Source organism: Odontesthes bonariensis, chromosome 6 (assembly GCF_027942865.1).
Source record: "Odontesthes bonariensis isolate fOdoBon6 chromosome 6, fOdoBon6.hap1, whole genome shotgun sequence".
NCBI lineage: Eukaryota > Metazoa > Chordata > Actinopteri > Atheriniformes > Atherinopsidae > Odontesthes > Odontesthes bonariensis.
This window is the reverse complement of record NC_134511.1, coordinates 28287304-28311898: the sequence shown is the minus strand read 5'-3', so window position 1 is coordinate 28311898 and position 24595 is coordinate 28287304. Positions and strand designations below refer to the sequence as shown.

The 24595-nt window shown below is 40.7% G+C and overlaps 1 protein-coding gene across 1 annotated transcript in view; it reads left to right on the top strand.

The window, feature by feature from the left end:
* Window positions 1–24238, top strand: part of LOC142382403 (solute carrier organic anion transporter family member 2B1-like) — a 132581-nt gene extending 108343 nt beyond the window's left edge. Inside the window, exons 11-15 of the mRNA XM_075468205.1 lie at window positions 1045–1189; window positions 14599–14762; window positions 17057–17121; window positions 17543–17663; window positions 21777–24238. Of these exons, the coding sequence (XP_075324320.1) occupies window positions 1045–1189; window positions 14599–14762; window positions 17057–17121; window positions 17543–17663; window positions 21777–21921 (640 nt within the window). The 3' untranslated portion in view covers window positions 21922–24238. The remainder of the gene's footprint in view (window positions 1–1044; window positions 1190–14598; window positions 14763–17056; window positions 17122–17542; window positions 17664–21776) is intronic.
* Window positions 24239–24595: the final 357 nt, after the last annotated feature.

Sequence of the window (24595 nt, the reverse complement as noted above, 5' to 3'; positions counted from 1 at the left end):
CCTGATAGGGGACATTTTTTGTACCCTTGGGGTGTACTTTCTCCTCTAATTTCACACTGGAAATAGTGATACTCATCATTTTTGGTCCAGTTGTGCATTTTTGACTATTTTTTCGAATTTCAAACACACATCGTATACAATGCAATTTTTCATTGTGTAGAAAAAAAAATCCTTAATTTCTGAAAAGGGACATTTTTGTCCCCTTTTAAAACGACCTAAAAACATCATATATTACTATTTTTTCAACTTTTTTTCATAAATCTTTTATTCAACTTCAGTTCTGATCATAACTACCAAGTTTTCAATTATTTTCGAAAAAATTAACCCTTTAGATGCCAATTTGAAGTTTTTAGCCCAAATTTTAAGCCTTTCGGTGCCAGTATTTTGATTTTGAGTATTTGATTTAAAAAAAAAAAAAAAAAAAAAAACTCCTTAATTTCTGAAAAGGGACATTTTTGTCCCCTTCTAAAATGATACCCAAAATACCATATGTTAATATATTTTTCCACTTTTCTTTTCATAAATCTTTTCTTCCACTTCAGTTCTGATCATAACCACCAAGTTTTCAATTATTTTCAAAAAATGAACCCTTTAAATACTGGTGTATATGAGGTAAACACCAATTTCTGTTAAACACACACAAAAACTGCTGTATTTATTTGGGGATTATTAGGTCTGGGATATGTCATTGATGAGCTACAACATCAGTTTTTCTGAAATTGCAGATTACAGAAACGGCTCCCATAGACATCCATTATAATGAATACAGCATTAGAGTATGGCACACACACACACACACCCTCCCTGGGTGGGATGAATCCTCCCCAGAGCCCGGACCTCAACATTACTGAAGCAGAGTGGGATCATGAAGCAGCCCACATTTATGTTTGACCATGTTTTAATAAATCAGTGCAACTGTTTCCTGTTTTCTTGGAAACGAATAAAGAAATGAGGGCTGGATCAGGATATTTAACCTTTGATGAAACAGTCAGAGGTTGTTGTCACTGTCCTTTTAAACGTCTCAGGATATGTGTGTGTTTTCAGTGCCAATGCCACGTCGTGCGGCGTTGACTGTCATTGTCCTCAGGAGGCGTTTAACCCGGTCTGCGGCGCAGACGGCGTGGAGTTCCGGTCTCCCTGCCACGCCGGCTGTGTCTCTGTGTCCTTCGGCACCGACAGGAAAGTCACAGTAAGATTCACTCTGTTGGTTAGCGTCACCACGGGGGGCATTCACTCTGTTGGTTAGCGTCACCACGGGGGGCATTTAGTCTGTTGGTTAGCGTTGGTTAGCTTCACCACGGGGGGCATTCACTCTGTTGGTTAGCTTCACCACAGGGGGCATTCACTCTGTTGGTTAGCTTCACCACGGGGGGGAATTTACTCTGTTCCACAGGGGGCATTCACTCTGTTGGTTAGCTTCACCACGGGGGGCATTTACTCTGTTGGTTAGCTTCACCACGGGGGGCATTCACTCTGTTGGTTAGCTTCACCACAGGGGGCATTCACTCTGTTGGTTAGCTTCACCACGGGGGGCATTTACTCTGTTGGTTAGCTTCACCACGGGGGGCATTCACTCTGTTGGTTAGCTTCACCACAGGGGGCATTCACTCTGTTGGTTAGCTTCACCACTGGGGGCATTTACTCTATTGGTTAGCTTCACCACGGGGGGCATTCACTCTGTTGGTTAGCTTCACGGAGCTAACTGGCGCTACTTCCTGTTTTACTTGTTTCAACATAAAAGCACGTATTTCAAAATAAATTTATTTATTACACAGGGGACCACCCCTGTTTTATTATTTATTTTATTTTGTAAAAGTCTGTTGCCCACAGGCTTTTATTTTGTAAAACTCTGTTGCTCATGTAACGGAGTGGTAAGGACCGGAAAAGTTTTAAACTTTAGCTTTCAACGTTCTTCTTGCTTCGAACCAGACAACGCCACCCTGGGATAAGATTGGGAACTACAGCCCAGGGACTGTACAAGAACCCCTTATTTGACCCCCACACAAGTTCTACTGCATTAAACAGGAAACGTGGATTCCGTAACAAAATGACTTTTTATTAACAATATGCACATATAAATATTAAAATAGACACTTTAAAATGTTTCCCAACCACTGCACACACAAATCTGTAGACAGGTAAGGGTCCTCGACACAGGGCAGGTGCACCCGGGAGGGGGGGAAGTTATACTAAGCCCCCTGTACAGGCCTTGGGTAAGTACACACAAACACGCGTGCTCATGCACACACTAAGTGAAGGTGAATTATGGCACTCACTGCTGGAACACTCACACGAAGGTAACACTGCAATTCACTGCACACCACGTGACCGGACCCACCACCAGGAGCTAAGAGGACCTGCCTCCGGGATTACCTGCACCTGTTAACAAAAGAACAAGGGTAAATGAAAGAAATAAAAGGCCTGCCACTTGACCAACAAATAAAGACAAACAAAATCAATAAAGAGACAATTGCGGGATCAACACAAAATACTTGCAACCACCACTGGCCATGCGAAGTTGCTATAGGCAAAAGCCACACTGGTGAACAGTAGCAACAGCAGCAAGCCAGGGACACTGGTGTGTGAGGTCTACACACCCACAGGGAAGTTACAGACAAAAGGAAAATAAGACAAATTAAAATACTCAAAAGAAAATATCAAAACAAGGAAAGAACATCCCACAAAGAAATATACAAAATAAACAAATGACTCATGCTCTCACCATTATATGCCAGGACACTCACTTGCACAGACTAATAGTTAGCATTCATACACACACATTGAACTCGGCCACAGTCGAACACCACTAGCGCAGGTTGAGGCTAGAACTAGCCCCACAATGGGCCGCAACAGCCTCAGAGTGATAACGGGTGACCGGCACCGCGTCACGTGAAGTCGAAGCAATTGCCCGGGTGGGACAAAACAGCAACAATCCCGAGAGAACTTGGAATCAGCAGCTACACCCAGGCGCCTACAAATACAGAGCATAATGTGATGTAACTGGGCCATTGTACTAGTTCTAACGGCGTGATGGAAAGTTGAAATGTTATACTCACGTTCCCAAAGCAGCAGGAGGAGAGGAGGGAGACAATACAGGCCGACGAGCAGAGGGAAATTCATAAACCCCAGCTACAAAAATAAAACCCCGTTTAGAACCGAGTCAACAGTCAAACACCTAACAGGTGGTTAGCGTCACGAGGGTGGCCTACCTGAGCCAGAAGGAGAGAGGCTCGGAACCCCGGCAGCTGACAGGGCAGCCGACAAACAAATGATGGCACCGAGCCAGTAGCTACACCTGTACGAGGCGGGGAGCGGCAGCACGCCCAGGGCTCTCAAGTCTCACGCAATGAGCGTGAGACACACGCATTTCAACAAGTTCACACGCTCACACGCCACACATGCCATTTCTCACACTGAGAAATGATCAACTTCGTCGCACAGAAATTCTAATGGCCGATACTATAAACGAGTCAATGGCAGGTTAATGTGCGCTCCTACTGCTCAGAACTATAGCTCTGGTACAGCTGTGTTGATCTAGCAACCCATCGGCAAATCACAAAATAGAATTTCTCAGCCAATCAGAAAACAGAATTTCTTGTTGCCGGGTGTGAAATAGCTTTCAGCTGCAAGCACGCGTCCCATGAATGCACAGCGGACATATGCTCTGAATGCGTGCAGAAGTTGTAGACGAGCTGGAGGTGGAAGAGAACCGTCAGGATCATCAGCAGGTCATATCTTCATTTATTTCAATCTTTTATTAGTTACTATAGTTTTCCTACTCCTTGTAAAAGACCAATACCTGCCGATTAAAGTGTTCGTTGGAGTAGTAGACCTAAATATTCAGCACACACCCTTTGACATGAGCAACTTAATGAAAAATATGTAGGAGTGTAATTAGGCTTCCGTGGTTAATTTTTTTCAAATGTGACTGGTATGAACAGATTCCCAATAAAGCTATCTACAATTGCCAAACTGGTATTAGTTCTGCCGCACTGAAATGCTGATGCAGAGAGGGTTTTTTCCATGGTGGGGCTCAATAAAACCAAGACCAGGAACATGTTGGCTCTGAATGGAACTCTGTCATCCATCATGACTGTGAAAATGGCTGACATTGAGCCACAGTGCTTTAAATGGGAGCCCCCAATATCAGTCATCAAGCATCAAAATCTGCCACAAACACTTACAACAACACTCATAAACAAACACACACAGAGAGGGACTGCTCAAGGGGCCCATTTGGGGTTATGTTTGTTTTTCTTAATTTAATCTGTCTGTTTTTTTGTTTGTTAAGACTTTGCATACCTAAAACAATTTATTTTAAAATATAGCAGAATTTAGTGTAAAAGTGAAGATTTGTGATTTTGGTATAAATAAAACAATTTCTTTGTTCTTTAAGTAGCTAGTTTATGGCGATGGGATACTGCAAGGGACCCCCCCCCAAAAAAAACCCCGAAAGAAACCCCCCCACGCACATGGCCCGGCCCCTGCCCCGCCCGAATCTCACTCCAAGCAAACTTGAAAACTTGAGAGCCCTGAACTAACAGCTGAGCAGTTCCAAGAGAATCTGGGTTGTCCTGATTCCAGAGAACTGAAGCTGTCCTTTCAGTTTATTTCCTTCTCATCATCTTTACTCCTACAAGCTGAACTGTGGGAATGAAAGTTCAAACCAAACCAGGGGGGTATTCCTAGAAGCTGGCTTAGCGGAAAGCCTGGCTTATTTCGCTACTTCTGGCTAAATTTAGCGAGAGTTCCATTCCATAAAGGTGGCTTATTTGAGTGCCCGCTGAGCAACCATGGTAATTTATGCTGCTGAACTAGCCTGGTCCTGGGCAGGCTAAAGTTGAAGCTTAGCTTAGCTGCAACTCAAAAAATGTCCGACCGGCTGAAACAGACTGCGGAAAGAAATGTTCACCTAGAATTCTGCGCTCTCGCAACTCATGTCTTGTCTAAAAAACGAAACAAAAACTGTGGTTATCATAGCACCACTTTCACTGTCTCTAAAAATCAATCAGTCGGTGCCAGTGCAACTAAAGAAACGCAACTATACACACGTATTGAACATAAAATTAAATGAGAGAGAACATGGTATTCATTAAAACTAATCAATACCTAACAAACATCCGATCTACACCCACGTAGGACCAGACTCAAAAAAATGGGGGACAGGTAATAATGTTAATGATACAAATTATTTGTACAGTCAAGGACTGTACAAACTAGATATTAGTTAAAACGCAGGAATTAAAACATCTTACCATATTAAAAATAGGACCTCTGTCCTTTCAGGCTGCTGCTCCACATTTACAGTAGCCGATAATGTAAAACAACCTACTGGCTGAAGTATTTGCATGAAGTTCATCATCTCCCTCAGGCTTCCCTAATGTTATCGGTGCACTACACTGTACCCATGTACGCATCCAAGGCAAGGCAATGTGTAGAGCACAATTCGTACACAAGGCAATTCAAAGTGCTTTACAGCTACATAAAACCACAAGAAGGCAATAAAATCATTCCAAAAAACAAAAAAATCATTAATTAATTAAAAGTGAAGAGTGCAGATAAAATACTTTCAGGTGTCATATGCACATCTAAATAGAACTGTTTTCAGTCTGGATTTAAACATTGTCACATTGTCCAGGCCCCTGCTGGACCCGTGGAGGCCGACTATGTAAACCGAACATTTTTCCATATCCTAAATGTACAGGTACACTTGGGGATAATTGTCCATAGACTCTGAACTTGATTTCTCATTTTGAAAAATACCACATCAACCCCTTTGAGTAACGCTGAGCAATGTTACATTTATGCCCTGTGAAACCTCATCATTGACTCCTATCCTCCGTGCTTACAGATGATCTGTGATGGAGGTCATTTCATTTCCAACATTGAGGCTAAATGGCCGGGATCAGTTCATGATTCTTGGATCTTCCGAGCAACCTCACTGGCACAGAGGTTTGCACAAGGCGTGAGAATTTTACTGACCTGAAGGAGTGTACTTTTGAAGTAAGGTGTAGCATAGGCAGAATTTTGGTAATCTAATGAGAGGTCAGGTGTAGAGGTCATCTCAAGGAATTTAAAGTGCTCGTCATACTTTATTATAGATAGCCATATAAGGCACATATTGCATCAAATTGCCTAAAGTCTTAACACATATATATCCATCCAACATTTCTCTTATTCTGCAGGAGAGTTCAATGGTGTCCTGCTTGGGGACAGAGGCTATGTATGCTGGCCGTACCTCCTCACGCCATATCCTGATCCAGGAACCAGGGCATGCACATGCACATGCACATGCACATGCACATGCACATGCACATGCACATGCACATGCACATGCACATGCTACAACAAGGGCATGGATAGAAATGACCTTTGGCCAAATTAAATACAGGTTCATTGCTTAAAGTTCTCAGGCACCATGGCTGACTTCTGACAGAGCCATCTTAAATTAATAGTATACTTCATATTTTATACATTTTGTCTTGTGGACAACTTTTTAGGCTCAAGTCTTTTCTTCGTTGAGTTCTAGTGCCTGAAAGGACTCAGTTTCTCCTGACACAGTGAGGGACCTGTACAGGGACACATATTTCCTTTGATCCTTATTGTTGGGACCTTTGAGTTAGAACTTCTTTTCATAATTTAGCATTGACACAGTAGCAGTTTAAGTGAGAGCAAGTGTAAGAAGGCTAAATGGATAGAGATGATTTATAACTTTCCACACGTTTAGGTCATGGCACCCCACTGTGAATATAAATGTATAAACACATTTCTAACACGTTGCATGAACCGTACAATAATGACAAGTTCAAGTTGTGTTGAATTGTTTAATTATTATTACATGTTTCTCAAGCTGTGGAGAGAAAACAGAATTAAATACAGTTCACAACACAAAATTCTCCTTTATCTGAATTTATACTAACATCCCTCTCCAGTTTCATAATCTCTAGCTTGATCTTTTTTATTCTCAGTTTCTTGTATCTAGTTTAGCGCTCTATTTATTGGACAAACACATTTCTTCAAAGGCTACTTACCACTCTGAAATATTTTCCTGTACTTTACCTTCACTTGCTGCCAGGTACGCTTTTGGCTGTTAAGATTGCTCCTGTTGAGTTGTAACAGTGAAAAATAATATGTGGGTCACACACAGGATAATATAGTCACAAAGTATGATGATGCGTGTCGATTATTGGGTTATTGATAAAGTGAGCAGGGCCAGTATATTTGTGCTGTACATCTCATACAGAGACAATTCAGCATGCTTTATGTAAACAAATTATAACACAAAGAGGAGAGTATAAATACATGAGGACAGTAAAATGAATGTCAATGGTATGAAACTTTCATAACTTACGCATTTAGTCTGTCAGCAGTTAGCCTGGCCATGCCGTTTCTTCGCTTTATTGATCGCAGCTCCTGTATTACCATTTCTGGTGATGACACTTTTAAAATCCTCATACAGCTCCATAAGCATTATTTGTTCAGCTGACGAAAAAATAACAGCTCTTGTCTCGCTCTCCTTTTCACAGAGATCTCCGTTTTTCCACCATCCACTCGTCAGGGCTTCTTACCTTCCTCGTGCACTCGCACTAAGCTAGGCTATGTAAACCTCGCTTGGATTAGCCTCACCGAGATGCAGCTAAAATATCTTTGAGGAACGACTTAAGGCTTAAATGGGAGATGGCGCTAGTTCAAGCGACGCTTACCGGCTATAGCCTGGCTTTCTTTAGCTACTTTCTAGGAATACCCCCCAGGTGTTGGTCAGATCTTTATGCCAATATTGGGTCATCACACTGAGATAAGTGTGACTGATCGGACTGGAACAGGACAAAGAAGCTCTGAGTGGGAAATCTCTTTTACTTTTCACCAGTTCCTTTCCTTTTTCAAATATGTTTATTGGGAAACACATCATTTCACAGAGAAATTTATAAACAACAATTATGTTCCCTTTGTTTTTTGACAATATAACGACAATGACAAAAACTAAAATAAACAAACAGAGACCAGCAACAACAAAGTTAACTTAGAAAGGGAAACAAACAAATATATATATATAAATAAATAAATAAATAAATAAATAAAACACACGGTACCCTCCCACCCCAACCCAAATCCCAGGAGTGCATCCAACCAAGTCTAATCGGATTCCATGTCAAGATGGGAGACCAAGGGTTGCCAGATCCTATCAAAGTCCATCAGTTTGTCCTTCAGAATAAATCTAATTCTCTCCAAGTGCAAGGTGTCTGTCACGTCAGTCAACCAATGTCTGAAGGAGGGTACCTCTTTCCCCTTCCAGTTAAGTAAGATCAGTTTTTTTGCTGTTATAATGCCATAAGCCAGAAGACGTTGGTGTGCAGCATTTAGCTTCCTTAACTTGTCAGAAGTTCCCTGAATTATTAAGATAGGATCCTGGTCTAATTGAACCCCCAAAATCAGTGAAAAAAAATTAAATATTTCATGCCAATAATTTTGAAGTTTGGGGCAGAGAGCATAACTATGTGATAGGGTAGCCTCCTCAGACTCGCATTTCTCACACAAAGGTGAGACTTCAGGAAATATTTTATGCAACTTTGTTTTGGAGTAATGTAGTCTGTGCAGTATTTTAAATTGAATTAAACAGTGTCGTGCGTTAATTGAACATTCATGGATGTGCTCCAAACTTCCCTCCCAAACATTGGGGGGTATCAGGGCTCCAGTCTCTCTTTCCCACTCTTCTTTTATCCTGTCCATTTTGGGAAGGCTCATGTTTTGTAATGTTTCATAAAGTTGCGAGATTATGTAACGTGGGTTGGGAAATAGGTTAAATAAACTCTCTATCTTGTCAGGATTTGCCCTTTCAAAATTAGGAATATGTGTTCTAACATAATCCCTAATCTGGAGGTATCCAAAAAATTGATTCTGTGGTAAGTTATATCTTCTTTGGAGCTGCTGAATTGAAGCAAAGGTCCCTTCTATGTATAGGTTACCAACAATGCAGATCCCTAATTGCTTCCAGGTGGTAAAGGCCCCACCCAGAGCAGCGGGAGTGAAAGAGGGGTTTGCTGCTATAGGTAGCAGAAATGATACTGCCTTGAGTTTGAAATGTTTCCTTAGTTGTTTCCATATCCTAGCTAAAGCGTAAATTACAGGATTATGTTTAAAGTAATTTCTATTGACTGGCACGGGTGATAGTATAACTGCTCTAATGGAGTAAGCAATCCTCCCGCTCCATCTCTAGCCCATGGTGAGGTGATGGGTTGTCATCTAACCAGTGTACCATAGAGCGTATCCCAGTGGCCCAGTAATATAAAATTAAATTAGGCAGTGCCAGTCCCCCATTGGTTTTATGTTTACAGAGATGATCCTTTTTTATTCTATGGGACTTGTAATTCCAAACAAAAGGGAGAATGATCGAGTCCAGATTACTGAAAAAAGATTTGGCAAGGTATATGGGCAAGTTTTGAAAAAGATAAAGTAGCTGAAGGAGAAAAATCATCTTAATAGCATTCACTCTGCCCAGTAGAGAAATGGGGAGTGTTTTCCAAAATTGTATATTGTTTGTTAGCTTATTTAACAAGGTGGGGAAATTGGCCTTGTAAAGATCATTATACTTCTGGGTGATTACTATCCCCAGATAGATTTAACTGTCTGATGCTATTCTGATAGGAAGCTGTTTCACCCAATCTTGATCTACAACCTGTACTGGTAGTAACTCGCTTTTGCCCCAGTTAATCTTATACCCTGAGAAACTGCCGAACAAATAAAATGTTTTTAGGCTGAGTGACATACAACAAAATGTCGTCCGCGTACAACGATATTTTATTCTTGGTATATTCTGTATTGTAGCCGTGTATGTCTGGGTGCGAACAGATAGTTCGGCCAGCGGCTCTATGGCTAACGCAAACAATAGAGGGCTAATTGGGCAGCCCTGCCTTGTGCCCCTACCCAGCAGGAAAGGGTCAGAAAGAGTTTTATTAGTGAGTATTCTAGCCCGGGGACCATTATATAAAAGTTTAGTCAGGGACACAAATTTATCACCACAGTTGAACTTCTGTAAGACCGAAAATAAGTACGGCCATTCAACCCGGTCGAATGCCTTTTCAGGGTCCAAACTGAGGATAAGTAGGTCCTTTTCGGGAAATCTGGGGGAGTGCATAATATTTAAAAGACGTCTAAAGTTGTGGAAGGAATTTCTTTGGGGGATAAACCCAGTTTGATCAGGGTGAATCAGCTTGCACATAAATACATTAAGCCTTCTGGCCAACGTCTTGGCCAGAATTTTTTGATCCGAATTTAATAATGAAATTGGCCTTTAAGAACCCACTTCTTCTAAATCTTTCCCCTTTTTGGGGAGGAGGGTGATAGTGGCTTCAGTCAACGTCTGGGGCAGTACACCGTCCTCGTACGATCGGGTGTACATTTTACATAGATAGGGAGCCAGCAGTCCCCCAAACCTTTTGTACATCTCATTGCTGATCCCATCCGGGCCAGGGCTTTTGCCATTTTTCATTGCACCGATGGTTGCTAATAGTTCCTTACATGTGATGTCTGACTCTAAGGTATCACGGTCCGTTTTGACTCAGTGATGGGAGATCACATTTATCTAGAAACGACTGCATTGTTTCTTCTGAGTTGGCTTCAGAAGAGTATAGTGTTTCATAAAACTGTCTAAATCTATCATTAATATCTTTAGGGGATGTAAGGATATCACCTGAACCTGATTTAATTTTATGGATAGTCCTGTCGTTTTCAAGTTTCCGTAGTTGTCTTGCCAGTAATTTACAAGGCTTACACTAAATTCAAAATATCGCTGTTTTGTAAAAATAAAGGCTCTGCAAATTCTATCTGATAATATCTTATTAAGTTTATATTTAAGGGTTGAAATTTTTTTATGTTTTCTAATGAGGGGTGTAGAGCATTTTCCATGTCTAGCTGGTGGATTTCATCCTCAAGTTCTAATTGTTTTGCTTTGTTACGTTTCTTGAGAGAGGATTGGAAAGAAATAATGTGCCCTCTTAAGTAAGCCTTAAAGGCTTCCCATAACAGTGTAGGAGACGTATTCTCATTGTCATTAGTTTAAAAAAATAACTTAATGTTTGATTCTAGATATTCACAAAAGTTTGTATCTGTGATGAGTTGAGGGTTGAATCTCCAATTTCTCTAAGCAGGCACAATTTCGCTAACCTGGTTCTCACGCAGATGGATGTTTCTCATCCATCTGGAATTTTGTCGGTTGCCTAGCTGTTCTCTGCTGTGAGTAGGCGGGGGTTGTATTCAAAAACCTCTCGAACCTGATTGGAGAATTCAATGTGTGTGTCACGTACTACTTCGACCAATCATATCGAAAGCGGACGTGACGCGTTGGAGCGCGACCAGTCTCTCGGTCTGTGGTGGAAAATAAACAAAACACACAACAGCAGCGAGCAAAGCAGGAGCTAGCAGCAGCTAATCGTCCGGCAATGGCGGTGAATGATAGATGTTTGACTGTGTTCGTTGTCGCGCCGGATGCTACGTCATACCTGTTAACACCCCGCCCCACGATTGTGATTGGATCTAGGCATAGAGGCGGGCCCGGTTATGGGGTAACCGAAGACTTCGGGCTCAACAAGGCGAGCCCAGACCCTAGTGCGAGCTCACGAAGTGTAACGAAGATGCACGAAGCACGAAGGGTCTGCGTGAGAGCCAGGCTACAATTTCGACAAACTGTAGTGAAAATGATACCGGGCCGTGATCAGAAATAATAATATTGTGATACTTTGCGTTGTAGGAAAGTGGCAGAAGTTTGCCATCAACCAAGAAAAAATCTATCCTAGTATAGCTATTATGTACCTTAGAGTGAAAGGAATATTCTCTACCTGTAGCATTAGAAATCCGCCACACATCTAGAACATTCATATTTTCAATATAGGATCTCAGAAGGTTGGATGGCTTGGAAGGTTCCACCCTCCGTGAAGAAGACCTATCCAAATAAGTGTCCAATACTAGGTTAAGATCCCCACCAAATATAAGATTAGAATTAGAAATATCTGGACTCAGATTTAAAACTTTTCTAAAAAATTCTGGATCGTCATTATTTGGTCCGTTTATATTCAGTAATGTTACAGGTGTAGAGTGGAATTCCCCCACAACCATGACATATCTCCCGTCCCTGTCTGCTATTGTAGATAGGTGCTTAAAGGGAACCCCCCTACGGATTAAGATAGCTGTTTCAGTAAAGGCTAGAGGCCTTTACTGAAAAGTTGGAGTAATAAATATGTTGTATCCACCTACACCTAGGCCTAGCATGCGAGTCGTTATTCAGGTGGGTTTCTTGCAAGAAAATTACATCAGCCTGTAAGGATTTGAGATGTGCAAGCACTTTGTCTCTTTTAACTGGTTCATTAATGCCATTTACATTCCATGAGCAGAATGTTACATCATCCCTCCTCCTCTCTTTATGCATTGTGTTATGCATTATGTAGGTTGGTTATCGGCATCCATCCTTAGACTCTCTCCCCATTCTGTCTTATTCACGTAACTATAAGTTAGATGACACTCCACCCACCCTCCCCCCCATACCCACTCACTTCCCACCCAAAATATCGAAAAACAGAAAAACAAAAACAACATCAACAATGTCTAACCCCTCTTAGAAGGAAGAAACTCTAACAACCAACTGTGGTTGAACTCTTGATCCTATAGTAGTTAACAGCCCTACAGATGTAAAGTTTTCAACAAAATCTATATAGTTACAAAATAGATTCAATAGCCCCCACTAACAGCATCGAAAGGATATGTAAACTCTCAAGTCTTAGCCGACCTTATTGAAATAAACATGAAACACAAAACTCAGAGGCTTGTACTTATTCGTAAACCTCCAGGTTCCGCCCCGCCGTCAGTGACTTAGAGCCATGCCGTCTCGACTGTGCAATAAAGTCCAAAGAAATAATGCATTCATAAGAGAAATTAAATTGTTCAAATTACCAAATGAAATATGCATTCCGGCAAACAGGCAGGCAAAAAATAAATAAATAAGATTAATTAGTATTTTTCACATTGTAATAGGGTTAGGGAGGGGGGCTGAAACCAGACCGTCAGAAATAATAATAATGATTATAATATTAATAAAACAGTATGTTCCTCGGACTCTCCAAATCAGTGACCTTTTGTTGAAGTAGTATTGTTACCATGGTTGTGGCTAAGTATGTTGTTGTTATGTAACCGTCCATAGGTGACTTGTAACAATACCTCTGGTCTAGTTGTCATTTACCTCCTGTCTCTCTCAGAAGTGAATGTGCCTCTCAGGTACGTCCCTGTCCGAAGTGTCGTTCAGCATACAGACGGGCTTCCTCAGGGTCTGTGAATGTGGTCTCTTTACCATTATGTGTCACTCTCAACTTGGCTGGGTATAGGAGGCCGAATTTAACTCCAGGTTGATCTCGCAGCAACTTCCTGGCCGGAGAGAAGGCGGCTCTGCGTTTAACTACAGTGGGTGGAAAGTCTCTGAAAACATGGATTCGATGTTCTCGATACATGAGATTTTTGGATTTCATGACCTTCTGCAGGATGTCCTCCATAGCATGACAGTAGTGCACCCTTAAATGCACCCTTGGATTATAACACTAGATTAACTCTGGATTAATTCTGGATCAACAATAGATTAACTATGGATTCACTCTGGATTAACTCTGGATTAACACTAGACTAACTCTGTACTAACTCTGTTTTAACACTAGATTAACTGTATTAACACTAGATTAACTCTGTATTAACACTAGATTAACTCTGGATTAACTCTGTATTAACACTAGATTAACTCTGGATTAACTCTGGATTAAGACTAGATTTACTCTGGATTAACTCTGGATTAACACTAGATTAACTCTGGATTAACACTGGGTTAACTCTGGATTAACACTAGATTAACTCTGGATTATAACACTAAATTAACTCTGGATTAATTCTGGATCAACACTAGATTAACTATGGATTAACTCTGGATTAACTCTGTATTAACACTAGACTAACTCTGGACTAACTCTGTTTTAACAGTAGATTAACTCTGGATTAACTCTGTATTAACACTAGATTAACTCTGGATTAACTCTGAATTAAGACTAGATTAACTCTGGATTAACACTAGATTAACTCTGGATTAACTCTGTATTAAGACTAGATTAACTCTGGATTAACACTAGATTAACTCTGGATTAACTCTGTAGTAACACTAGATTAACTCTGGATTAACTCTGTATTAACACTAGATTAACTCTGGATTAACACCGGATTAACTCTGGATTAACTCTGTATTAAGACTAGATTAACTCTGGATTAACACTAGACTAACTCTGTATTAACTCTGTATTAACACCGGATTAACTCTGTATTAACTCTGTATTAACACCGGATTAACTCTGGATTAACTCTGGATTAACACCAGATTAACTCTGATAACATCTTTTGCTGCTTATTTAGTACATTTTGCCACATCTGAAAGTGTTTTTCCTTTGAAAGAAGCTCAGTTTCAGGGTTCATAAACACATTTATTTGCTTCTTATTTTCATCACACATCTAATCCATGTTGAACACATAAAGGTTATCGCCACGGTTACAGCCTCGTCCTGATACTGTCTGTTTCTGTAGAACTACACCGAGTGTCGGTGCGTCGGCGGCCCCGGCGGCTTCGCTCTTCCCGGGACCTGCGGCAGCGGGTGTTCCCACCTCCTGAAGCCCTTCATGGTGCTGCTGGGTCTCACCAGCTTCATCGCCGCCTTCTCCCAGACGCCGTCATACATGATGATACTCAGGTAAGAAAATTAAACGCTTCAGGTGTTGGATCGCAGAGAAAGTCAAAGTTCAGGAGGTCTGCAGGTCACCTGACTGGTCTCTGACTGGCTCTGATTGGTCAGTTCCAGGAAGAACAATCACAACCTGAGAAATTCTCTGTCTAATCTAGAAAAATTACACATAAACCCAACTAAACCAGTATTTGAAACAAAGCACAACAGTGATATAACTGGTAACTAGAAAGAGCTGTTCCTGCGAATGCTTATGAGCTGAATGACCATGCTAAAAAAGCTGAAAATAGTGAAAATTTAGCAAAAGTCACGTGAATAATAGTTAAAATGGCCGCAGTGTAATATAAGAGAGATGTCCTCACAGTGATAGGTAAACAGGTGCGGCTTAACGAGCACACACCCAGCAGAACTGCAGGAGAAGGAGCAGAAAATGGGATACTACAACCTCCTGTGAGAAAAGTTGAAGAGCCAGGAAAATAATTTGAAGACTGTCAGAAGCAGAAGGCTTAGAAGAACGCGGCAATGTAGTTTTTATATCAGTGGAGGGAAAGACTTTTAAATGGCAGCAGGTTGAACACACTTGAAGCTGTGTTTTGAGTACTACCAAACTTAACATTGGAGTTAGTGAGAGATTTCTTCAGAATTTGAGAGATTGTTCTATCTTAAAGGCTCATAGCTGGAATTCTGTCAATGTGAGCTCTTAAGTAGTTACATTGACTGAAAGAGGACAATTTTTCCTACATTTTAAGGTATAATTTGTTTCTGTCAGTTAAACTGTAAGAAAGTTAAAGGAATTTGTTTGAATATCAGAAAAATCTAAAAGATGACCAGAAGCAAAATGTTCATATTTTTTTAACTGTCATATTTCAAAATTAGCTGAATATTTTAAAAAGCTGAAACAATTGGTAATAGCTGAATGTCTTGTGAACATTTTAAAGTTTGAATGGTGTCTCTAGCTGAAAGTATGCTGAAGTAGTTAAGTTTGAAAGAGGAGGAAGCTTTTTTAATGATTTAAAAGGATTTACCATTACTTTTAAAGGGAGGAAAACTTGCAGAAAAACCTTAATAATTTCAAAATGATAAAAGTCAGAAACACCAAAAATAATAGCCCCCATCTCCAGAAAGAGCTGAACCTTTTGTGCAAAAATGGTTTAATTTGCTTAAAGTATGCGGAAGTAGTTAAACGGCAAAAAACGTACGGAAAATAGGATAATAATAAAGAGAAACAGAAAAACAATAGTGAGAATGCCTTAAAGCATTACTTTAAGGCATTCTCACTATTACTGCACTAGAGAAGATGCAGTTTTCTTATCCATGTGAATCTGACAGCCTTTTATCTTTGCAGAGGAGCTCCAGCATTTAAACATGTTCGTTTTCACCAAAATCACATCAAATAAAGCTTCTCAAACTGGATTAAAACAGCCAGATGAGACATCCCTCCTGCATGGAAACACTCAGATGGTCCCAGCTGCTCTGTTCAGGCTCCAAACTTCCATCTTTCTGCATCTTTCAATAAAAACACTAAAGTGTTTATTAATCCAGCTGAATTCCCCATAAAGCTGCTCTCATTCACATGTTTTTCTGTTACTTTAGTCAGAAACTGGGACTGAAAATCAGCCCATTTAGACTACGAATCAGCTCACTGAAAGCATTCCCGGACTGTCGCTCTGCTCTAATAAAATCCTGATTTTAGAACCACAGAATCAGCATTAAAGCAGCTTAAAGACAGCGTCTGAGCAGAGAATTCAGCTGGATTACAGGGACCAGGATGTCCCACAGAGGAGGTTAGAGGCAGCAGGAGGTCTGGAAGATCAAAAAAAAAAGTTGTTGTGGTCCTAAAGTCCAACAACCAACCAGTCAGGACTCCATCTTATTTGATTTTGTTGTATTTTACTGCTTTCACTGTTCTTTTATTTTTTATTTATTTATTTTTTACTTATTCTTTTATTGTTTTTATTTGTTTTTACTTATTCTTCTCTTTATTTATTACCTGTTGTAAAGCACTTTGGTACATTGTAAGGATTGTCTGTAAAGGGCTGTATAAATAAAATACATTTACATTTATTTACATATGAAACAGTTACGATTTGACACTTTAATTGGAAAAAAAAGACACAACAACAGACGTATATATAGAGAGGCTTTAATCAGACCAGTTTGCTGCTTCTTCTTCTTCATCTCACGATGAATATGTTTGAATAATATATTATAATATTTATATATTATAATATATTGAATATTTGGACCAAAGCAATTGTCTTAAAACATGAGAAGTTATTTGCTGCTGTGTGTCTCTGCTGCAGGACGGTGCCCACAGAGGACAAATCTTTTGCTGTCGGAGTTCAGTACATGCTGTTCAGAGTCCTCGGTGAGTCTTCTGTCTCCTTCAGGATCTTTGAGCGAAGCACAGGAGGTCAGTGGTTAGAGTTCTAGGTGAGTCATCTCACCTAGGACTCATCAGTCAACTCAAACCTCAGATAACATGACACATCACCCTCAATCATTATTTATGGAACAAAATCTGAGACAAAACCAAGTGAACCCCTGATCCGGCAGCTGGTAGCAGCAGTGAGAAACTAAGTGAACCCCTGATCCAGCAGCTGGTAGCAGCAGTGAGCTGAAGTAATGGTTTCCTGTGGGACGTTATCAGTCTCCAACTCCAACTCTCGGTTGGAGTTCCCACTTGGTGAGAAGCTGCTGATTTAAGTCCCCGCTGACCTCCTCTCTGGCGCCACCTGTAGAACAAAGTTTCCTTGAGTGGGTAACCCTGACTTCCTGTCTCTGTGCAGCATTCATGCCCGGCCCGGTGCTCTATGGCAGCGTCATCGACACCACCTGCATCCTATGGGGCAAAAAGTGTGGCAAACAGACCTCCTGCCTCTACTACAACTTGGATCACTTCAGAAAAAGGTAACCGCTAACTGTCACCTCCTGTTGGGCTTCAGGTAATACCGTTATTTGGTCAGGGCTCAGAAAATAACGTCACAATGAGTCAATAAATAAAGAATACTAGGGCTGGGCAGCGATTCAAATGTTTAATCTAATTAATTACATGATATCCCTGATTAATCACGATTAATCTCATTTGTACGCAGAATCCAAAAATGAATCCAAAAGTAGTGCTGCCATATGAATGAAAGTGCCATAACATTTGTTGTGCAAACACACTTTTAACATCAGCATCTTTCTGTAGTTTTCATGAAGAAGCCTGGCACTGTCTGTTTCCTTGAATGACTTGCAGGTATTAGTTGTGTGTTTTGCCTTTAAGTGATATTTTAGACTGGAACTACTACGGTGAGAAGACAATTCAACTTGGCAGTGTTTACAGATGACTTTGGTTCTGTCGACTCCGCCGTCTGGAAGAACTTTAAAATGAAAATGGCCGAGTAAAAGTTCCGTACCCTTCTCCATGTTTGGTGGATCCGCCGATTACTTTCTTTTCTGGTTCCACAGCAGACAGCAACAGTGAGCAACAGACTTTTACAATAATAAAACCTGCGTTAATGCATGATAAAATATTTATTGGTGTTAAATAATTAACAAGTTAACGCGATAATAACGAGTTGACTCGCCCAGCCCTAATAATGAAATATATTCTTTGTACAACACTTCCCTCAAGCTAATGGACGCCACTTCACATGTAGTTGCTCTCATGACCACTACAGGTCACATGTCCTTTGACTGAAACGGTTGTTATTGCATACAATGAACACTGAATGACAGATTTCAGACCCCCAACAAAGTGACAGGAATGTGTTTTTTACTTTAGTCACTTCAGACACCAAAATATATGCTCTTCAGTGTAGAAAAACAGATATTATCTGTTTCTGTGTCCCATTTTACGGAAGCCCAGAGCGGACGTGGTACGTATAAACTTTTTTCTGATGGTTTTCTAGAGATAACGAGTTAATTTACCGATGGTTTTCAAGGCCACTTTTTCTCCCCAGTCCGCCCCTGTTTATATGTGTTTATATGTATTTCTGGCAAAGATTTTTACCCATTTTTACCCCCTGTTTCATAGAAAACTGAATAAAGTAGCCTATGAATCGAACATGGAGCGTTTGTGAAAATCCCACTGGTGTGACGAGCATTTCGTTTTCTGGAGATAACGAGTTAAATATCTCGTTATCTCCAGAAAACGATAACGGCACCTCTGGTGCATCATTGGGTAACCATGGAGACGGCCTGGTCCCCTTAGCTGGTCTCTGATGAAGTCGACTGTATCAGCAGGATCACTGAGGTGTAAACGCCTGCTGAGCTGCAGTCGAGCCGGCCGTCTCCTTAAAGGACGTGGGCTGATATGAAAGTTATCTCTACAAGACAAACAAACTGCAGTTTCAGCCTGTTAGACCTCAACAGAAGTAAAAATCTGATGCGTTGATCTATTCTCCAAAATCTGACATTTTCAGCTTGAGTCCGTTCTTGGAAAGGCTTTAAGAACACTGAGAAACTGATCATGAGCATTCAAGGAAAGATGGTCTCGTGATCTCGAAAACCATCCAAAAAAAGTTTAGCTGTACCACGTCCGCTCTGGGCTTCCGTACCATTTAAATGTAGGAAATTATTTTTATCTGGAGGACCACATCTTGCTGCTCGATTTTTAACAAACACTTCTTGGCGCGAACACATTACTCCTGTGCTATCGTCTCTCCATTGGCTTCCGGTCCGATTCAGAATTGATTTTAAACTCCTGTTGTTTGTTTTTAACGCCACTAATGGCTTGGCACCTTCTTATCTGTCGGACATTTTAAATTTTCGCAACTGCGGTAGAACCCTGCGCTCTTCGGGTCAGCTTCTTTTAGAGGTCCCAAGGTGGAGATCTAAACAGTGGGGTGATCGTTCCTTTGCCATTGCTGCTCCTAGACTGTGGAACAAACTACCCCCTGATATCCGCACCATCACTGATCTCGGCCTTTTTAAATCGAAGCTTAACCCTTGTGCGGTCTTAACATTCTGTTTACTCCCCTTGTCCTATGGGTCAAAAATGGCCAAAATAAAGCAACTTAATTGAAGAAACCACCTGTTATTTATCTATTCAACTCAATTCAATACATTTTTTATCATGTATTTTTTGTTACACAATACAAAAAGACAATCACCAGTTTTCAGGATTACACTTTTTTTTTGTTTATTACCACAAACCAACTGTCAGTTGGACCAACAGTTTTCTTGTTTTCTCAGTTTTCTTTTACATAATAAAGGTTTATTATTGCTATTATATAAATGTGAAGTAATTACTTCTGAATTAATTATATTGAAAGGGAAATAAACTGTGAACTTTTTTCTGGTGTTCAAATGTTTTTATAATTCACGGGTCAAAAATGACCCATAAGACAATCTTTGTACCCTAGTGGTGTACAGCCCACATGGAAACATAAACAAAAATAAAGAATGACTTTTTCTAATGATGGGGTCCCTTTAGGAAAAGTCATAAAAAATAGCTTATGGTATTTTTTTCTACAGCTAAACATGGTCGGGGGTCACTTTTGACCCGCAAGACAACAGGAGGGTTAACACCTACCTTTTTAGACTGGCGTTCGAACTCTGATTAGGGCCACTATGCATCCTTTCTGTCCGCTCTTTTTTAATTATCTTAATTTCATACAAATTTTATGCAATTCATTTTATTGCACTTGTGGAAGGCTTTTAATGCCCTGCAGCACTTTTAGCACTTTTACCATTTCTGAATCGTGTTTTATGGGTTTGTTTTATGTATTGTTGTTTTTATCCTGTTGTAAAGCACTTTGAGTACCAGTTGGTGATTGTAAAGGGCTATATAAATAAAGTTTGTTTGATTGATTGATTGATTAACTCATCTGCTCCTTGAACTCACTGGAAAAAATGCCCCTCCAAAAATAAGTAAAAAAAACACAGATATAAGACGTTTTTGCTTGAAATAAGCAAAAAAAAATCTTCCAATGGAACTAGTGAAAATCGGCTTGTCAAGATTTCTTGAAATAAAATGTGATATTTAGGACTTTTGAGTTAAAAGTGATCTTGAAATTAGCTTAAAGGCGGGGTAGGGGATCTTTTTCTGGAACATTTTTTTACATATTGCTTGAAATACTCTTCACACCCTCATTGCAACCAATTAATTAAAAGTTTTGACACAAATATGAAAAGTTTTAGTGGCCTTTAGAACGTACAATCTAGGAAAAACAGTATCCAATCATTGTGAACGGACCGTTCACAATGATTGGATTCTGATGCCGTCTATCAAACTGCAATCTGCTCCTCCCTCCCCCTCCCCCTCCTTCCCCCTCCTTCCCCCTGTGCGCGTACCCTGCTCCGTGAACGAAGCTTGGCAGGAAGCTAAACTAGAGCCAGCTTGGCTAGCACCTAGCATTATTAAACGTATAGTTAGCATAAACTAAATACTAAATACGACAACGATCGATGCTTGTTGTCAGAACAGCGCTCGTGCACCTTCGTGCTTGTGCGCGTTCATGTACTCTAGAGGCGTGCCTTCGGGGGGAAAGTGAAGAAAAGGGTTGGGACTTTTTACCTGTGTATTTTCAAAATGCAGCTTCGCTGGACTCAAAATCCAGGATCTCCTACCCTACCTTTAAAAGCCTCTTCAAATGAAAAAAAAAGCTTGTTTCATGTGAAATATGACTCAAAACAATTTGTTTTCAAGACTTTTTCACTTAACAAGATATTCAAGATGTATTGTATTAAAACAAGTCCCTATATCTGGCTGAAATTGTACTTGTTAGGCAGTTGGGTCTTATATCAAGTGTAATGAGATACTCAGTGAGAAAAATATACTTGGTAAGATTTAGATTTTTTCCAGTGCTCAGATGAATGATTTTGTCCTCTTGTAGGAGTCAGACTAAATTCCGCAGAGCGTCTTTTTATCTGGTCGATTAAATTATTTTACATCTTGAAGGACAGCAGCTGTTTGACCCTGCTCGGTACGCTCAGGCGCTAAAAACACTCTCAGCAGCAGTTCTGTTTAACCTTTGTGTGGAAAATTGTTGTGGTTCGTCACAGAGTCGATAACCAGCCTCTCTGCGTGTTCAGGTTTCTGGGTCTGCAGGTGGTCTTCGTGTGCGGCAGCCTGCTCTGCTTCCTGCTGACGGCCATCGTCCTGCGCAGGATGGGCCGATGCCAGGAGCCCCAGCCGGAGACCAAAGGAGGATACCAGCTGGCTGGAGTCAGATTATAGGCAGCACTGTGCAAACGTTCCACTTTAGCTTGAACTCTCCACAACCAAGACCTATTTTTTAGGGGTTTATTGACTTTTTTTTTTAAAAAACAAGGAAACAAAGAACAAATTGCAACAAAAACAAAGAGTTTCTAAAACATTTTGGAGGTAACAGTCGAGGTGATAAACCAAAAGAGTCAAACCTTTCACAGCCTCATGATGAGCTACATCAATAGGAGCCTTATCCAAAGCCCAAAACACAGGCTAAACTTCTCCATCCTAACATGAAGCTGGCCTGAAATATGTTATAAACCGGTCCACTTATCCAGCGTGTAAACGTTCAGCCCAGAGTCGTGTGATGGCCAAAGCTAGCCCCAACGACCAGCTTCCAATTCAAAAGGTAGCACAGAAGCAAACCAGTCTAAGAATACAGAAGCTAACCAGTCCAAGAATACAGAAGCAAACCAGTCCAAGAAGACCATTAGAGCTCGGGGAACCACACAGATGCTGCAAGAGATTCACAATGATCCACCTTTAGCAGAATAGTAACCGACCCAGAGTCCCGAACCAGAGTCCCGAACCAGAGTCCCGAACCAGAGTCCCGAACCAGAGTCCCGAACCAGAGTCCCAAACCAGAGTCCCAAACCAGAGTCCCTATCCAGAGTCCCGAACCAGAGTCCCGACCCAGAGTCCCGACCCAGAGTCCCTACCCAGTCCTCATTTCTTTAAAGTGTCCTGATCAGCAGTTCTGCAGCTTCCTGAAGCTCTTTCAGAGTTTCTCTTTGGACATTTTTTGCTTCTTCCCTCATCTTCAGTCCAGTCCTTGTACCTGAGCATCTTCAGAGGAATGTGTTTTTTCTTTGTTAAGCCACTTAACTCTGAGCTATGAAGCATTCAGGCAGGAAAAAGGCTCCTAACTCAAGGGATGAACCAGTGTTGTGTCCAACTTAGCAAAGAAGCCATTTTAAACTGGATCTTTAGGGACTTTGTTCCCAGCAGCCTGTCACAAAGAAGAGCTTTGGGATGTCCTTCAAGAAGCCTGGAGAACTATTCCTGACGACTCCTTAAAGAAAGGACAGAAAGTTGGTCTGAGAGGGTTCAGGCTGTGATGGAGGAGAAAGGAGCTCAGAGCAGATATTCACTTTAAAGCTGCTCAGAACTGAACTAACTCTGGTTCTGCCTCAGATTCTGGGTTTATGTTCATGTTGGAACATGTTTCAGTGAATCTCTGCAGCTGTTACCATGGAAACATGTGCAGATATTCACTTTAAAGCTGCTCAGAACTGAACAAACTCTGGTTCTGCCTCAGATTCTGGGTTTATGTTCATGTTGGAACATGTTTCAGTGAATCTCTGCAGCTGTTACCATGGAAACATCTGCAGATATTCACTTTAAAGCTGCTCAGAACTGAACTAACTCTGGTTCTGCCTCAGATTCTGGGTTTATGTTCATATTGGAACATGTTTCAGTGAATCTCTGCAGCTGTTACCATGGAAACATCTGCAGATATTCACTTTAAAGCTGCTCAGAACTGAACTAACTCTGGTTCTGCCTCAGATTCTGGGTTTATGTTCATGTTTGGTCACATTTTATTAAACCACTGCCCCTATTTCCTTTTTTCATGGCAGCATATAAAGAAATGATCGGTGGCTTCATACGTTCGCACAGTTTTCTGCTTTATAGGATAAATTGAGCCAAACAACCAGCACCTGATTCACAGTTTGGTGCCAATGTTCAATAAGCTGCCGTTCCTCTAATTTTCTCAATGCTGCTCAAATAAAGTCTCTGGGTCAAAGCTTCGAGGAACACTGAACAGGCTCAGGGGCCCCTGGCCCCAGCAGACACAATTACAAAGAAGTACTTTGAGAAACAGATTCCCAGCAAGAGAAGTTGGGTTGGGGTGTGGGGGCTTTTTCATGTTGGTGCCCAGGGCCCCGCTGTCTGGTGATCCGTCCATGTCTGAAGACATGACTTACAGTTTACAGTAGCTTTAACATTCATATTAATACGGATGTTTCTGCAGCTTTCAAACACCATCGCCAAGGTTTCACTTGTTTTTGTACAAAGAAAGGGAATCTGAGTTTATTTTTGATAGAATTTTTTTTTTACCAGGTGAAACATCCGTGAAAGAAAGGAGTTAACATCTGTTGAGCATCGCATTTCATCTTGTTTTTAAACTGTTTTGATGTTTTCTGAACTTGCAATTCTAACAGCAGCAATAAAAATCATCTTTTGTGGCCTTTTAAGGTCGATATTTGAATGCTTCAAACTGTGAGCTGAGAAACTCTTAGCCAGTCTAAGTCATTTTCAATAAAACTGATTGTAAAACCATGTAAAATTCTGTCTGAAACTTCATTTTTCAGGTTTTTAGTGTACACAGATTATTATTCTGCAGGATAGTTGAGCTGAATTCTTCCATTCAGGTGAAAACTGCTGCACAAAAATAGACTAACTTCTCATTTACAGCAGCTGGTCTCTGTTCTAAAAGTCTTGAAAACTTTCTTTTTGATTTATGAAGATGATGTAATAGTTCACTTTATGTTTTAAAAGAGTTACTGTTCAACTCATTTGAACTTGTGATGGAATATTTCCCATCTTTACAGGGAGTGTGGGGGAGGGCAGCACCCCGCTCCACCAGAAACAGCCTCAAACAAACATTCGCTGTGTGAAAAACTAAAAGTTATATTATATAAGT